The 19018-nt window shown below is 38.4% G+C and overlaps 1 protein-coding gene across 1 annotated transcript in view; it reads right to left on the reverse strand.

Moving 5' to 3' along the window:
* The window catches only part of RBFOX1 (RNA binding fox-1 homolog 1), an 818832-nt gene that overhangs the window by 108633 nt on the left and 691181 nt on the right, over nt 1-19018 (reverse strand). Inside the window, exon 7 of the mRNA XM_030459827.1 lies at nt 6938-7180. Coding sequence (XP_030315687.1) covers nt 6938-7180 — 243 coding nt within the window. The remainder of the gene's footprint in view (nt 1-6937; nt 7181-19018) is intronic.

Here is a 19018-nt window from a genome sequence, read left to right on the forward strand (position 1 = left end):
ATGCAATCACACTTGCCCCTTCTGACTGAATTTTTTTTAATATATTTTCTGCTGCTTTATTTTTTTATATTTATTTTATATATATATATTGCTTTTATATTTTCATGCTGCTTTATTTTTCTCTTCTGAAGCACAGAATGAAGGTATTGTAATTACACTCCATAGCAAAAAAAAAAAAAGCACAGGAAGAGTAACCCTTAATTCTTACTTCCCAAGGTATAAGGCAGCTGGGAGGCAGTGCCACTCTTATTACAGAATCAGTCAGGATAGGAAGATTGAGACTATGGCAAAAAAAAAATCTTTGAAGTCCTTTGTTCCACTGCCAGAGAGTTTCATGTCCTTTGTCTCCCACACCTGCAGTGTCCTCTGCTTCTACCCTGTCACATCACTTGGAGACCACAAGGCAGCTTCAAAGTTAGAGATCAATTCCACTGCTTGAAGGCAAAGCCAAGACAGACCCCATGTCCCTTTCTAATATTGACAGGGAGCTCAGTCAAATGTTTGACTCGAGTCTCTCCTTCACACTGACTCCAGAAAGGGAGCAGATTAAGCAGGCAGAAGTGGTTACGTCAGCCCCCAGATGACTAACATTTAATTAAAGTAATTCTGTGGGTAGGGATGTGGGTGTGTGGGAAAGCTGAAGAGAGAGGTGTGGAGGAGAGGAATGGAAACTTGAGAGTACAAACAGGATTGGAAAAAATATTTGCAGGGTTTGGTTAGGGGGGAATAAGCCACTAAACCAGCCTTAACTGAGACCCAGATGCAGTCATGCAGGAGAGGAGATTTAGCTCTTGGAGAACCCTGGTAAAGGTTTCAGATTTTTTCAGAATATTCAGCCTTATGATTTAGGGAAGAAGATGGGAAGACAAAGTGAATGAACATCATAGCTTTTAAGCACAAGCTTTGTTCATCTACTTGTGCTACATGAGCCCTCCAACCTCTAATGACAAGCCAGTTCCTTGCAAGCAAGAACCTAAGGATGTTGCTGTTTAACCAAGAAATTCCCAACATATTCTCCTAATGCCACTGCACTAAGCACTCCAGGCAATACACAAGTTTATAAAGCAATTACAAAGAGCTGGTACAGAGAGGAACCAAAAAAAAGCTTGCAAAGAGTTACCTACCATCTGCATCCCAATTACAAGAGAAGGCAAAACATCATTAGTTTTTACCTAAAATTGCAGAGCCACTCCTGTATTTAACAAAAATGAGAGCTAATTTTCACCAGAAAAAAAAAAACCTCCCCATAAGGATCGATTTTAATTACTATGTTATAATGTGTATCCAAAACGCAGAAGGTCAAACACAAAGTTGTAATTAGCTATTTCATCACACCAAGATCCTCTTGGAAATTTATGCTCTGTTTATTCAGCAAAATGTGCAACAAATGTTTTTCTCAGTACATCAGAACCCAAAGCACAGCCAAAGCATTTGGATGCCACGGCTACTTAGGCTGCAGAGAAGAAAAAGTCAATAAATTAACATGTAAAGGAATTGGTATGGAGAAGTAAAGACCCCAAGAGACAATGTAAAGTACAAGAATATTCAGAATATTGTTAACTCTTTCTGGACCAAGCAGGAAGAACATTTTTAACTGATTAATTGGTCAACTAAGCTTGGCACATCAGAAATTAATTGGTAATTCTTTGTAGAAATTCTTGGTAATTCTTTTTAGAACCATCAAGTTGGAGCAATGTGACCATATTTCTGAGAACATGATTGAAAAGATCTCTGCAATGATTTCTGTGTTTAATCTGCTTTTCAGTTGCCTGGAATTACCTGCTGGAGTGATCTAAGAGCTGCTGGTCTGCCCCACAATGAGCAGTCAGAGGGGTTCTCAGGGGCAATTTGCTCATTTGCTTGTAAATATGACAAGCAAATTGTTCTCTACCCCTGGGTGGGTTTTGTGCTTTTGGGGAGGAGCTTCAGCTTTATTCTTTCAGCAATTTGAAGTGCTCAAAAATCATAAAGGAGTATAAAAAAACCACAGAGTAATTTTGTCTTCTGTTTCAGTATCACATTTGCTTCTTGTGAAAACGAAAAGGACAAAAAGAAGCTTGGGTGATGCCTACATCACCAGGATGAGTTACTGGGATTCCAGAAGAACACAAAGCCTGGTGATAGGCACACAATGACCTGGCTGTGTAATCACTCTTGTCACATAAATACCCACCCACAGAAGGAGAAGTACTGGGAGAAATGCCTAAATCAGCTTAGCAACACAGGAAAAAAAAAGAAAAAGAAAAAAAAGTTATCTTCTCACCAAGCAAAACAACTAAATCTACAAATAGGCACTTTATAAACATTATGATAAAAAGCAGTGGGTATATCCTTGGGAAGAATCTATTTTAGAGCATGCCCTGACACATCCAGCTGCTAAAGTGAGCAATATGTTCCTGCTATTCCTCAGCATAAGCAAAGAAATACACATGGGGCATGGTTACAACGTCTCCATGCAGGGCTCTCAGCATGGAAGCCTCTCAGAAGCAATAAAACCTATGATCACAAATCATCCCTGCCCCTCACCAAACCAGCTCTGCATTATGTTAGCTATTTGGGATGTCACTTTTGATCTCTTCACTACAGAGCAGGAGCTGGACCAGGCTGCTTGCTGCTGCAGCTCTGAAGCATCCAGGGGCTTGAAACAAGTTCCTTGAAAAAAAAAAAATTAAGTAGTATTTGGCACCAAATAAAGTAGATAATACAACAAGCAGAACTACCATGCCTTGCTGATCCAATAGCCTGCACCAGCAGGGTATGATTTAGATGAATAAACATTGCTGTAACAATTATCCACCTATTACCAACCATTTTACTATTATTATATTACTGTATTTCTACTATTTACTACTATTATATTTACTATTATTATTTTATTATTTTAACTATTTTTATTTACTATTTATTTAACTATTTTTATTTATATTACCAGCTGTTACCAATTGTCCAAGTATTACCAACTATCTAGCATCCAGGTGGCAAACATCTCGAGACAAAAATACGGCATGAAAATAGAATAAAAATGGAGTCAATGAGAGCAGCCTGGGGGGGGAATCCATGGGGAAATCTGACTTTCAAGGCAGCTGCTTCTTGGTGAGAAGTTCCAGAGCACAGTCCTCCCAGTCAGTGCCACTATTTAGAGAAATGATGGATGTGCTTTTCTGCTTCCCATGCTTTCCAGAGAGAGGCAAAGCACAAGAGGTAGGGCCAGGATCTGCATGCCAGGCACCCCAGGAAAACCTGCCAGGCAGAGGCAGAATATTCAGAGAGAAGAAGAACATCACTAAGAAGTGTCCCACTATTTGCTGCACTCAAGGCTACGAAACACAACCACAGATACACATTGAATCAGTAAATTAAAGTCAATTTTGTTTGAAACAGCTCTACTTCAGTGATGCTGTTGAAAGACCCATCAATGAACACCAGGTCTGGTTTAGACAGAGAAGAATTTCTTGAAAAAGCTAATATATCCCATAGCACAGGACATGGAGAAGCCAGGAAGGAGAAAAGGAGGAGAAGAAAGAAATAGGGACCAAAAAAAAAACACCAAAAAAACACCCAAAAAACATCCCCTGCACCAATAATTTACAGAAAGAACAGAACAGAAAAAAAAGCTGATAAAAAGCAGAAATATGCTGCAGGGAACTGTAGAAACAATCTACACACCTGCAGGTTTATACAATGCACTAAAGTACTATACTATTAATATCTGCTACTATCAGGCTTCTTACATAAATTAAAAAGTGCAAAGAGATCAGTACCAAAATTAAATATTAAAAGATTTTACATCTTTCTCTCCCCCAAACCAAACATGTTCAACACAGTAAATAATTTGTCAGTCCAGCATATCACTAAGATTCCCCAAATCTTCAGATGAAGAGATGAGCTCTGCCACATGACTAAAGAATACACAAACCTGGATCTAAGAAAATCAAACCCCCTCCAGAAATTGAACAAGATTTATTCTCAGAACTGTACAATATGTTTGCATAGATATATGAACAAAGGCAAAAGGTGATTTCATATTTCAAAAAATGGTCAAACCTCTTAAAAATATTTTAAAATACTTTACTATTCAACACAGCACTCAAATGCACCCTGCAAAATGATCAGACATGTTATCACTGTTACCATAACTTTCTAACAACCTTATCAGATCCATCCTTCTTTAAAAGAAACAATTTAACATTTTTATTAACTACTCCAAGCACATTTGATGCTAGGCAACTCCAAAAGTCCACCAGCTCTTAAATAACCCACTACTGGAGGAGTATTGGCTATGCATACACTGAGATGGACTCCTTCCTTCATTAAACAAACATATTGATCTGAACAGATGAAAACACCATTATTCAGAGAAGACTCAAAGTAACTTTTGACAGTATATTACCTGCAGATTATTTTCTATGATTTCAGTTAAATCAGCCTGTCTTTAAGCATTTAGTTCTCTTTTAGCCTGTTCATTTTGTTTCACAGAATAAACCCACAAATGTTAGCAGTCCCTAGGCATATGATCTAAGCAGAATCTAAGCAAGTGGTAAGTGATATATTAAAATAACAAAGTTACTTTGAAAATGTAAAACCATGGATAAAGTTGTAAACTTGTATTTCAAAGCCTTGTTCTCGATGGGAGAGATAACAACTCCACAGCTTGCAATATAACATTGCAATTTAGAAAAAATACCTTTAAAAAAGCCCAAAGCTTTATCAAAAAGAGCCTGAATTTGAAAGAAAGGAAATCGAATAATTTATAAACATTACAGGAGCGACTTCAAGAAGTGATGTGGATTACTCTGTAAGAAAGGAAACAGGAAGGCAAGAAAAGGATCCATAATAAAAAGAGCAAGTAACTATCCTATATTGCCCAGATACAAAAGGCTACTGGAAATGAAGTGTTATCCTTCAGAGAATGGAAATTCACTTCCAGTGGAACCAGAAGGGAGAAAGTGTATGACAGGCAAAATATAAATTGGATATTAGGAAGGCAAAAAGGAAATAAGAAGAGCAGACAGCAAAGGATACAAACCCAAATAACAATAAAGCCTATTAGTGTATCAGAAGCAGGAAACTTTCAAGGGAATAATTGGATTTGCTAGAGTTGGGATTGAATAGAGCACTTGAAGATAACAGCATTGCAGACAATCCAAATTATTTCATTTCATCAGCCTTTGCCAAGGAAGATGTTGCAAAAACACATACCTGACTTTCCTGATAAAGAGACTAACACTTCTGCAAACTGAAAAATCAAAACAGGGGAAGGAAACACAATAAATTGAAGGTAATAAATGACAAGGGATGAGCTCCTGGCCCACTTGCAACGTTTTACCACTGACTGTAGCACTGAGAATGTTTTGCTTCAGGACTGAATGGGAAACAGAGCAAGAGTTTTAAAATACACAAAGGATGAGCTGGACAACACAGTGTGCAGCAGTGGTCAAAAAAAGCAAGCAGAATATGTATATATATGTATATATATATATATATTAAAAGAATGAGACAGGGACAGAAAGATGCTCTTTTTTTAGTTAATATTCCATCTCCTCTGGATTATCTATTCAGCTGAGGGTTTCTGCTCGAAACCAATGACAGTGACAAGTGAGGAGAGTCTGATGCCAATCAAAATTAGAAAATTTTAAAAAGAAGAAAAGGAAGGAAAAAAAAAAGGAAGAAAATTTTAAAAGCTAGAAAGAACCAGGAAGTTCACTCAGCAAAGAAATGAGAAGACACTCTAGAAATGCAAAAAAGACCATGACATGTAAGTAACTAGGATGTTGTTCAACTTAAACTTTCTCACAATACTAAAAAAAATGCTTAATAAAAAGCTACCAGGTCAAAAATAAAAGGACTGCACATTTGACTCCACAGAAGTGTGCAAGGAATTTAATATGCCATTTTTCTCCAGCAGCAAGGAATATTCTTTTGCTGTTGCTTTTCTAGCTTGTTCCTATAAAGAAATAATTGGCAATAAACATAAACCTTTAGAACAAGTCTGCAGAAAGCACAGGTTTCCCTTTCTTCCTGCCCTGCACTATGAAAGCTTCAGGGTTAGATAATGCCAGGGATGGAAGGGGAGGTAAAATGAGGCATGGAACATGTTTGAGGCAAGGATGAGGAGAGCTAGTGGAGGTTTTTCAAGTGCAGGTTCAAGTCCTCCCTGTTCTGATCTAGGTCCTACACAAACTCAGGTGGCTGATGGTTCAGAAATCTGTCAGCTCTTGGCACTGGATAAATTGCATCCAACCTAGAACTGAGACAGAAGCATCAAACTAGCAATGTGTGACTTAAATTACAAGGTAGGGACCATCCAAGGAGTCTCTTGCATAATTCATGACACTTCAGAACTTCATATATAAATCCAAGAGATGGAAAGTCCATCATTTCTGCTTCGTTGGACACAGATCCACAGAGCCATGGCTGAACAATAAGCTTTCTAGAAAATACAGTATTACAGACAGTACTTTTCACAGTACTCATTCACACAAGTCATTTCCATGTAGTATCATTCAAGGAACTTCTATGAAAAACTGCTCAGAAGTGTCAAAAATACAGAGTTCCTTAAAAATAACAAAATTATTGAGGTTTTGGGTTGTTTGTTTGTTTCCAAATCACTGATTACTAAGTCTTTTTTAATGTTTTTCCATACTGAACTTAGTCCAACTTTATCATATGATTAATGGGCTTGCAATAAATCATTTCACTTAACACTAAAAATGGAACTAACAGATTCCACAAAGCTCCCACACTCACTAAAAGGCTCCTAAAGCAGCAAAATAACAGTCTCCAAGTTCCAGGCTAAACTTTAGACAGAATTTCAGCCTTGAAATAGTGAATAATCCTGACCCAACCAAAATGCAAAACCAGTGAGTGTAGCCTAAGTGTAAATATTACCAATAAATCCAGGTGGAAGTAGACACAAAGAGCTGAAACCTTGACTTACTGTGGCTGTGCCGGAGACAGTTTGTGCATTTGTGTCAGGTGCACTCTGTTCAGAGTGTGTCTGAGCAGGAGGGTACATGGTTAAGGTGTGCTCTGGAACAGTGCTTTGGGCTGTGTAGTCTGGAGCTGGATGAGGATGTGGGGCTGGGTATTCTGCAGGGATACCGTTCTGAGCTGGAGCAAACTGGGCTGAGGCATAAGGCTGGGCCATGGTGTCAGGAGGGGCTGGAGCTTCCTGATTACCCTGGAAAAAAGCAAAGGAGGAAAAAAAAAAAACCAAAAAAAAACCAACAAAAAAACCAAAGCAAACGAACAAAATAATAATAAAAAAAAACAAACAGGAGAAGAAACGTGGCATGAGATAAAACAGGTGAGGATCCTGCACACAAAACACAGAAAGCAGTGACAGAATTCTGCTAAGATTACAGTTTTCTAACTCTGGGCAATCTTATAATGAGACAAATCTGCTGTTCTCTGGATAATTGTAGGCTACTACCTAACCAGGAATGGCCAGGGAAATCTCAGCTGAAACAGAACAAAGCTCAGTGTGGTCCATACACCTGCCAACATGGAGTTCTGATAAGGTGAGCCCGTGGTTTGTGATCAGTTCTGATTTTCCCCTTGCAGAACACAATAAATGCAACACACACAAACACAGAGCAGGATTTGGGTCCATGCTGTTAACATGACCATATACTGAAAATATTGATATGATATAATGCTCTGTGAGATAGTCAGGAATAGTTTGAGGCACGTGGTATGGAGCAAGTGCATGCTGCCAATTAAAAAAAATATTATATCCAATCAAAATATCAAACACTGAAAATGCAGCAGTTCAGAATCTCAAGGTAACATAAAATATTATGTTACAGGCTGTCAAAAAAATTAAAAACTGTAAAGGCTTTAAATATTAAGACAACAGTTACAATAAGCCTATACAGTTAAAAATAAATTCCCTCATCTCTTCATAGATAAATCCATATCTCTGCTTGATATAGTAAAGAATAGAAAAGCAAATTAATTTATCAGTTAGATACTTCTGACTAAATGCTCTGCTCATACCAATCAGTAATAATTCTAAGGGAAGAAATGTACAGAATCTACACAGATGTCCCAAACATGATGCTGCAGATGACACAGCATTAGAGGCCATTCATACAGGGACTATCCCAAACTCAGATGAGCTGATTTACAAGATAAAATCATCCCTCTAAATATCAAAGAAAGTAAAAATGACTCCTTGAGTAAAACTTTAATTAGTTTTTAAAATACTCTGTCATTCTCCCATCAGAGCATGTACGAGTAGCTGCACAGGACTATTGCAGGACTACTGCTTACTGTGCTTGTCAGCACCCAAAGATTTACTAGTTTTAAAATAGGCTGGGTTAATAAAAGACATCCTTTTGCACTTTGTATTTCAGGACATTTCCAGAAAATTTCAACTAGTTCAGACATCACTTCTGGAACATGAACTGGTTCTAAATTCAAGAGCTTTTGAGAAACTGCAAAATCACAGCACATGCAGAAGCCTTGCTACATGCCAGGCTGAGAAGGGAAAATTAAGGTTTTGTAAGAGGCATTCAGTGTGCTCTAAAAAATTAAAACTTTATATCAGCAATCAGCCCCTCACTAATTTAATCTTTGCTTGTACTTTAGTGTAAGGCCCTGAGCAGGTACCTTATATTGCATCATTCACTCATCTTCAAAATAAAACAGTGTCATTTACCTGCTTTCACAGGGTTAAGTCACTAAGTTTCATTTACAAATATCTACAATCATTTTAAGGTTATATTTTTACTACCAGCTCCACCTGATTCACTTTTTAGGTTTATCATAAAATGACAAACTGCACTGGCAAGTCCAGCATCTTCACATTGCTGAGACTCTTCTACCTCTCCCATTACACCTGAGGTCTGGATCATTTATTTCAAACCAAGATCCCATAAATAAATAACCAACAAAGGGTCAGGGGGTTGTTTTTTTCCTCTCTCTCTATCTATCTTTTTTTTTTTTTAATACATAACTTCTACATACTCAGGGATTTACAATCCTGCCACTATGCAAACAAAGAAAAAAAACCTCCAGCATGCTGAAAGTAGAAAGCTGGCCTGCAAGATTATCAGTTTAGGCACTGAGCACTCATTAAATTGCTTTTAGGGAAAAAAAAATTAATTAAATTATACTTGCACAATCTACTGTAGGCTATGAGTTTCAAATGATAGTGGCAATCAATCTGAGTTGTTCCTCTCTTAAAATCAGTGCTTAATGTAGCATTTAAAATTAGTATGAATTCATTATTCACACTGAATCCCACAAAAAGAATACTGTGATGTAGTATAAAACATGTATGCACAGACATGTTCTTCACTTACATGGGTATCAAGCTTTTTGTGTAGCATTTAAATTCAAATAAAAACCAATTCAGTGGGAACTGACACACCTTAGCTGGGTATCCATGTGGCTGACAGAAACCCCAGACTGCACAACAGCCAGATAAATACACCTGAACAGCTTTTCAAGAACCAGAAACTCTAGAAATATAATCACCTAAAATGCCCCTCTTGTTTTTTTTTCCTTTAAAACACAGTGAACTAAAATAGCTAAGGGAAATAATAGATGTAATGCAATGAGTTAAAATATGAAATGGCCCTAAAAGCAACAGGGATATATTGATCCTGAATTAGCCTATGAACTCAGGGATTAGAGTAATCTTAAAACCCCAGAAGACAGAACACAGACATCACTTAATACAACAGTAATATCAGGCATGAGAAGCTAAATATAAGTTGTCCCTTTGGACTCAGTTCCAAGTATCTTTAAGATTAAATGACCCCTTAATGCTCACTTTGTGCATGGTTTTTAATAAAGTAGTTGTTGGCAAGAGAAAGAACAGAGGATGGCAGACAGTCAGGCTCTGCTAAATGTTCTGCCCTGAGTTTTAATGAAAACCACATTTCAACTGAAAAATATGCTTTACGTGGCAGTTTATAGAATGAAATTGATTGCTTTCTGCTTAAATGTTGAGCTCTAAAGGAGAAAAAAAGAAAGCAATCCAATGATGTAGGTAAGCTGACTTGCTTCTGTTCTATATATATTGCTTCAAGAGAAGAAAAACTTAGAATTTAAAATGTTCCCAGTATCTCAGATCTCAATATGCTTTGTTGGCATCTTCAGCTCTAAAAGGATTTCATAATTAAGAAATGCAGGAAGTGTCAAAGCTAATAAAGGAAGCTGGTAATGTTTGTACACCAAAGACAGAGCTAAGAAAACATTCCTTGTGCAGTGCTCCTTTTTAAAAACACATAAAATAAGGTAAAAAACACAGAATAAAAATTTATTCAATGAAGACCTTTCTACTTGCCTGCACTTTCAAGTCTAACGAGGAGTTCATTGTTTTACCCTTATTTTCTGTTTGGTGGGGTTTGTTTCTTTGGCAAGAAAGTCTCCATTTCTAGCAAGCCTCTCAGACTGTAATTAAATGAGCCCAACTGCATCATATCCTTAGGGCACAGGAACAAAAAGGAAAAATGCAACATTATTCTGTAAAGCTGCTGGTTATAAGAACAGCTCAACTCCATACATCAAGCCCAGCAGAGACAGAAAATCACTGCTGAACTTCACCCTCCTCCAAACTTAAGCAACAAAACGTATTAGAAGAAACATGCAGTGGGGGAGCTGGTTATAAGAATTGCCCTGGTTTGACTAAAATCAAGAGTTTCAGATGAAAATAAAAGTCAAAATACCTGCTGGACCATCCTGCTGCCTTTATTCTCCATAAACTTTAGCAGCTGCTCTAGTCCCAGGCCATACAGCATCTGCCCAAAGCAAGCATCAATTATGGATGAGGGTGTTGTGAGCACTGTGGTGTGTGCAGGAGTGGGGATGACAGGGGTGTTGAAAGAGGGGGAGCTAAAGCAAAGCTTCCTGACCTCCCTCTCAACATCTGCCTGCTCCCAAAACCTAACCCAGACGGGACTTTTCCAGCCTGTGGGGCCTCTGCCCATCAATCACAGCAGGCCACTCCCCGGGCTCCTGCTCCTACTTCCAGACTGCACCACTGAGCAGATGATTACACACAGAAGAAGAAGAAAAAAAAAACAACAAAAAACCCACAGCTTGGCTATGATAATAGCTGTTTAAAAAGCATTAGCAATGCTACTATGTGACTTGCCAGAAGCTGAACATTTCTGAAATTAAGGCAGCTGCATTCCAAGTTGCAAAACCCCCTGAACTGCCAGGGGTTTGGCTTTTTGATGGCTATAGTAACATATGTGCATTTCTATGCCATTAATTCGTGTGGCAGAGTTCAGAGCAATAAGATTTCTATTTTAAAATTGCTGAAGTCCACAAGTAAGCCATCCTTATTGAAGGAACCTGTTTTAGATTACGGGTACTTAACCCCTCCATACAAATGAAATATCCTTTCCTTTTTTGTTTCATTTTGTGGCATCCCTCTTGCTTAGCAGGAGAAATATTTAAGAAATCTTTCCAAGATTCATCTCTGTGAGGCACTTTAAGCAGCTTTCACTATTAAAGGAATTTTCCTAGATGCTCTGGAAGTATTTTTGTAATGACCAAACTGCTAACTAAATCACCTAATAGAGAAAACAACAGAACTTAAGAAGACAACCCCAAAAACCACATTTATTGCCAGCTCTGTCATGGACTTCATACAGCCCCAAGAATTCAGAGACAGGGTAACTTGTGTAACTTGGGAATTATCCTTACAAATGTTCAGATCCTAAGAAGAGGGCAAAACAGGAGATAAACAGCCATTTAACTTATCATTAAATTGAAATACAGTGGATTCCTCTAAAGCAGCAGTGTAATTCTTCCAGCTTTGTTTCTGGCACTCCCCAATTAATGATAATAAAAGCAGCATCTTCGAATTTTACAGAAGGAATCAGATATACAACCACACTGGACCAATAATCACAACTGACTGACTCTGGGAGGTTTCTCTGTTGTAGTTTAATTAGCTGACCAGGCCACTTGACTCAGATCATTTGTTTCTGCAATCATAGAGAAGGAATTCTCCAGCCACCTCTCCTTTTTGGAAGGTTCAGCACAGAGCCAAATTCAGATTTCATTTTAAAAACTACCTTGTTCCTAAAGAAGGGTATACTCAAAAATAAGAAAGATAATGCATTATACATATATTTTTAGAGAGCATACAGGGAGAAAGTAGCAGCATGCAAGCAAAAGAGAATTTTCTTATCACCTTAGCAAGGAAGTACCATCTTTTTACTCCCATTACAGAGAAATGTTCACTTTTTGCCCTGTTCATATAACATACTACAGTAAAAGACTGTCTTCTTGCTACTGCTATGTATTTTTTGCTTCATTTTCCTTACACATTACCACCTGTTCTTTCCTTTTCTTTCCTTTTTCCTATCCTGTCCTTTTTCCTTTCCTTTTTCCTTTTTTTCCTTTCCGTTTTCCTTCCCTTTTTCATTTCTTTCCTTTTTCCTTTCCTTTTTTCCCTTCTTTTCCTTTTTCCTTTATCATTTCCTTTCCTTTTTCCTTTCTCTTTCCCTTTTTTCTTTTCCCTTCCCTTTTTCCTTTCCTTCCCTTTTTCCTTTTTCCTTTCCTTTTCTCCTTTCCTTTCCGTTTTCCTTTTCTTTTTTCCTTTCCTTCCCTTTTTCTTTTCCTTTTCTTTTTTCCTTTCCTCCCCTTTTTCCTTTTTTCTTCCCTTTTTCCTTTTTCCTTCCATTTTTCCTTTCCTTTCCTTTTTCCTCCCCTTCTTCCTTTCCTTTTTCCTTTCCCTGGCATCTTGGAGACTTCTGAAGCTCAAGTGGCTAAACCCCTGAGCAATCTAATCTGTGTAATGACCCTTGATTTAAAAAGGATGTTGGGATTAGATGGCTTTTGAGGCTCCCTTCCAATCAAAATTATTCTGTGATCCCATATGGTCTCAACAGAAGCAGAATAGTTTCAAAGTGGATTTTATACTTTCATCCTATTTGATTACTTTCCCCAAAAAGGATTTACTGACAAGAGAGAGACTAGCTCCAACTTCTAGTCTGCTTTCTTTCCTCAAGCAACACTACATATCTCCATTCTTTGAGACAGGTTTGCAATGCTTTCTTAGAAATATATACATAAAGGTTTTTAATCCACAGCCAAAGCAGTATGAAAGAGGCAATCACTATAGTGCTTGCAAGATGAGTTTCACAAACCAGGTAAATTCATGTGAACTGCAACAAGAAGTCTTTTTCTCTACTTTCTGCATCACCTTTAAAAAAAAAACCTACAGGCTTGTAAGCTTTCTAATTATATCTGCCCCTTTTTATTCCAGGTATTAATTTATTGAAAATCACTGCCACCTTCTACAGCTGAATTCCAGTAAAGTCAATATGTGCATGTTCTTATTTTTGTGTCTAGGAAAGTGGTTGCACAAGCCAGTTTGTTGTTTTTTTTACTTCAATACTGATTGAAGATATGGGATTTTAAAAGCTGGATCAGTTCCCAAATCAGTTCACAAGCACTTGAGACAGGAGAAGTGAGAGGTTAATACACCAAAGAAACAATCAATGGGAGCTGGAGAAAGAGGACAAAGCAACAGCCATAAAATAAACTGTGCAATATTGACATAAAAGCTTTTTTCTTCAGAAACCACCTCTTAATAATCTTCAGTCTTCACTTTGCAAGAAAGAAGACAACATAGACCAAGTGTTAAACTAAAGGAAATATGTCTGGTCTTTACACAGCCCTGAATTATGCTTTGTAAGCCTTTCTTCTACACCCCACTGAGACTGTTCCTTCCTTGGAACGTACACACGAGCATATTCCCAGGATTTCAGTCAAAATAACTTTTCTAAATACCATATTCTTGGCCAAGGATTGATCACAGCAAAAGATGTCTGCACAGAGGAACTAACAGCTATCAAATCCAACTGCAGGTCTATGTTATCTGCTGAAAAATTCCACAAAGCTGAGCAATGCTTGTAACATCACTGAAATAATTCACTGTAAGTAGAACTCAACATCTAAGTTGCAATGAACTCCAGTCCTCCCTTACTGAATTACTCAGGAGATGATAGCCATGTATTTCCCAGCTTTTTTAGCCACAGAAAGTGGCAAACCTGAGGTCTCATGCAGAGAGAGCATGTTTGAAAGTCCCTTTACTGGGGAACCCACATCACAGCTTCATCTGTACCTAGGTGGTTATTTTTCATGTGATTTTATTTCTCAAAAAATCCACGAGGCAGCATGAATGATGTGTATTCCAAGCATCAGAGGAAGAGAACCAAGGAAACAGAGCTGTAAGCAGGCACACTGGTTTCATGGGTCAGCCTGGCAGACTTTTGGCTGCTTCCCAAGAGCCCCACTGAAGTCAACTGCACCCCAGGTATTCAGAGCTGGAGTAACACAAAGCTGCAGAGTGCCAGAGAGCAAAGTTCCATCAGAAAACAGGGCAGCAGCAGCAGCTTTTTGAGCACTGCCAGGCCATCCCTTTCAAGTCAATCTTTTGAACAATCTCTTTTAACCAGGGCCGTGATCTTTTGTTGATGAGCTGTGATTTAGCTTCAGAAAAAAAGGAGAGCTTTCTCCTCCTAATACCCAATGCTGAATCCTTTTTGAGGCTGTAACACAACCACCTCAATTCATCTGTTATGTGTGAAACAGGCCCAAGTTTCAATATCACAACTGAAGGATCATTACTTGACTCAGCTGAAATAAAACAAGGAATATGGGCAGCTAGTAAGAGAAATGAGAATGGAATGCTGGAAGTTGTCCTAAACAATGCTGACTGAAGATCAAACCTCCCCAGCTATTTGCTTGCTAATTTCCAGGTCACAGTACTGCTTTGTAAGGTTACTTGAACCAGCCAGGTTAAGCAATAATGACTACTGTATAAATGCCCCAAATTAAGTAGTGGGGTAGTTTTCATTTCCTTTGTTATAACCAGGCACATTTAAGAGTTTCATTTATGTGGTCAGCTCCATAAGGACACGACTGAGGTTGGGAATTTGGAAGAAGAGAAGGAAGATTAGGAGCAGAGTTAGAAAATGACTGCAGGAAAAGAGACCTCAGTTTATGCAGGGAATGGTTCAGAATCTCTGAGGTTCTGTTCAAGGCACCTGTGACTGAGTAAAGAAAATTTCAGCAGCTAGAAGGAAACCACCCATGCAGAAGCAAGGTCCCTAGGAGAAGGTCTAACATGGCTAAGCAGGAAGTTTCTCAATGGAAAAAGACACAAGAAAGGGAGTGTATAAGGAATGGAATCAAGGCTTGGCAACAAGAGGAGTACAAAATAAAAACATTGGTCAGGAAGTGGAGGACAAAATGTGAAGGTTTTTTTGTCCAGTCTAGCTAGAACTAAGACTAGTAAGGACATTAAGGGTGCTACAAAGGGATTCTATACACCAGGTCTGTATATTGCCAAAGAAAGTTAAAGGAAAATGTTGATGCAGGGAGGATACAAACTTGTGATGCAAAAGTCATGATATTATAATGACGTAGGATTAGGCTGGATGTTAGGGAGTATTTTTTCACTGAGAGGGTTGTCAGGCACTGGGATGGCCCAGGACAGTGGTGGAGTTCCCATCCCTGGAGGGATTTAAAAGGCATTTGGAACTGGTCCTTAAGGACAGGGTTTAGGAGGTGACTGTGGTGTTGGTCAAAGGTTGGACTGGATGAGCTTGGAGGTCTCTTCCAACCTAAACATTCTGTGATTTTGTAATATTTAGGAAATCCATACATGCACAAATCCTCCTTATGAGTTCCAAGGGACAGGAATTGTGATCTGCAGGCCCATAAACTTCTCTGTAAAATGAAGATATCTCAACAGAGCTGAATATAGTTTTATGGGGAAGAAATTCACCATTCTGCTCCTTTATTTTTTACCATTTCTTTCAATGTCCACTTCCCCTTCTCTGTTTAACTTTATAATGTCTATAATCCTGTTATTTCTGATAGACCATACATCACCAGAGCTGCAATGACCAACGATCCCAGCAATGCCACCTTGTTTAATATTAGTTCCAGCAGCATCCATTTCTTTGGCACTGCAATGAAATTATGGAACGTGATCTCCAATGTTATTTACTTCTAAAATTAAAATGACTATCAAATGACTAACACAAGGAACAGACAGACTGGCTTCCTGCCTCAGCTACACTTTGCTTGTTTAGCTGTGATCATTTGTATACATCAGTTAATGTTTATTATGTTAAGATGCTGCATTAACAGGTAACTGTTTACTCCCAAAATATTTGTTGTTAACAAACTAAGCCACTAAAGGAAGGAAAAGCTCCTCTCACCACTGAGATAAAAATGGCAATAAGATTTGCCTAGGCAATGCAAAATATATTTCTAGACACTGCTGAATGAGAGAACTGCCTGAAAATAGACAAACATTTATCAGGACAGAGCTACAAGGAATCTGCAGGTGTAAAGAAACTGAACAAAATCCTTCAGGGGTTCCAATAGCATTGGAAAGACTTTTGCTGACTACACTGAATGACAAGTTCTACTTTGTTAAATCTCTTAAAAGCTTTTATAACCGTGGAAGGAATGGGCACTTTGTCTTGAGATTTTTATTTCCTCATCCATATGACAGGGACTAAAACTGCTCTTAAATCTGCAGAGCTGTACTGCTTCTCCTTGAGCATCATCTCTAAAAATCCTTTTTTTTTTTTTTTACTATCCGTTCTTCACAAGATGGAAGATGCTCTTGTGAGAACCTCATGTTCTGAAGCCCCTAAACCAAGAAAGATGCCCATCTGCTGGAGAGAATTCAGAGGAGGGACATGAAGATGATCAGAAACCTTGAGTCCCTCTGCTCTGGAGCCAGGCTGAGAGTTTTGGGGGTGTTCAGCCTGGAAAAAAGGTTCTGGGGAGCCCTTAGAGCACCTTCCAGTGTCTGAAGGGGCTCCAGGAAAGCTGGGGAGGGACTTGGGACAAGAGCAACAGGATGAGGGGTTTGAAAAGGAAGAAGGTGGATTTAGGTTAGACTATTAGGAAGAAATTCTTCACTGTGAGGCTGGCGAGACACTAGGACAGGTTGCCCATTCCCTTCCAACCCAGACAATTTTATACAGCAGTAAATCTGGCTAGAAAGCTCTCCTCTGCCATATGCCATAGGTGCTAAACTCTGGCAAGCTTAAAAATCACATAGTGGAAAAACACAGTAGAATAAACCAATACAGCTTATGGGACTGGGTATAAATGATCTTTCCCAGTTTATGGTTTTTTGTGCCTCTATGTGTAAGGAAGGGAAGGCTGGTTGAAGGAAAGGTATTTTCCCAACTGAAACAGCATGGAGAAAAACTTTGGCATATTTACCAGAAGCATACAACTTATTTAAAGCAACCCCATCCAAAAACATTTGTGTTTCTACAGTGCAGCATCTGTACCAGCCAAGACATCCAAATTCTAGAGCTAGTGAAAATAAGCATCTACATAGAGTATTTTGGGAGAGGAGAATTGCAGCCTGACAAGTGCTTTAATTCACATGACCTGAACAGGCTGTCTTTTCTACCAGAACAGGAGATTAAATAAGATATTGAAACCCTCCAGTACTTGCTGAGTGTGCACCCAGTGAGACAGAGGACACAGCCAATGTGTTAGCATTCTAGCTGCAAAAAGAAATTCAGATTAGATCCTGCTACACAGAAATTGATAGCTCGATGTATTCAATCAGAAAAGTGGTTTTTCTTTTAAATATTACAATCACATGGTACAGTACATCACTTGTGTCAAGTTCAATTTAATCATATCAGCATACTTAAAGAAAAAGACCTGAATACCTACTCATATACCCATGCCAAGAGGGATTATGTGAGACTTTATGAAGCCTTTTCCTTCTATTTAATATTCTGATGTCTATATAGAACAATTTTGATGTGTATTATACCCTCCAAGTAATCTATTCCATTGTCTTTTTAATGCACACCTAGCATGCCTCAACTCAGTTACAGTCTAATGTCTACTGTCAATTACTCTTTTGAAGTCTGCCTGTGTAAAAGCAAAGACTTTTTCCTTGAAGCAGCAGCAAGAGGTAGGAGAGCATTTCTAATTTCCTTGAGAGTCAAGCAACACCACCTACTTTCTACTGGTTAAGAGCATTTGCAAGGGAACAATAATTTATGAGCTCACTAATGCCTACTGATTTTTTTTCAGCCTTAGCAGAATCAGATATGTGAAGGACTGGACTGTGTTTCAAAAATGAGCAGAGCAAACCAGACACTTGCTAAGATTTATAGAGAATTATTTTTTTTTGTGCATTTGTTTAATGGTTTATCTTGAAAACCAAAGAAAAATGGTGGCTATCTAATCTGTCAGCAACAAATCAGTTTTCAGCTCCCAGAGACTAAATACAACAACAAAAATGGGGAAACATTCATTTTATTCTGGGAAAGTAACTGAAACTCTTAAGTGGCACATACTTCAAGCACGGAGACTCAATCCACCTCAGAAGACACACAGACTTGGAATAGGATTTAGGCTCCCAAACCAGGGAGTTAAAAGCCAGAACTTTACCTCTACAAATGTCCTGAGTTTATTCTGCCAAGCCTCCCAGTGAATTCTCCTCTTTTCTCATCAAGCTCTGCTTTATTTTTCTTATCTCCTAAACCTCCCTCTTCCTCCTTCAGGCATCTTTGTATCCTCATTATTTTTCTGCATCCTTTTTCTACACTCACCTGCAAAACCCAGCAGAGAGCTGAGACTACAGGACTAGAAGAGTTTAGAGAATTTGGTTGCCTGGTCCCAGTTATTCCACCTGCCACTGTGGCAAGTCAATCCAGGACTGGGAGGCTGAAGAGGTAGTTTAGAACTTAACACATCTATGGCACTTCCCATTTGTTCATCTTGATTAAGTGATAAATATATTAATCACCTTATCTAAGGGTCCACTGCTTATCAATCAACTTCATGTACTACCAAAAAGATTCAATGTTTTAAACTGATTCTTAAATTCTACAACTATTCATATTTCCACTACCTACAGGTCCAAAGAATAGCAGAAGAAAAAAACCCCACCAATAACCAAAAAAGCAGGGAATTGATTTAAATCAACAAAAGCTGAAAAAAAGTAGATTCAAGTCCCCAGTAAAGGGGTCTGCAAGAGCTCAGA

This window comes from Calypte anna, chromosome 14 (assembly GCF_003957555.1).
Source record: "Calypte anna isolate BGI_N300 chromosome 14, bCalAnn1_v1.p, whole genome shotgun sequence".
Classification (NCBI taxonomy): domain Eukaryota; kingdom Metazoa; phylum Chordata; class Aves; order Apodiformes; family Trochilidae; genus Calypte; species Calypte anna.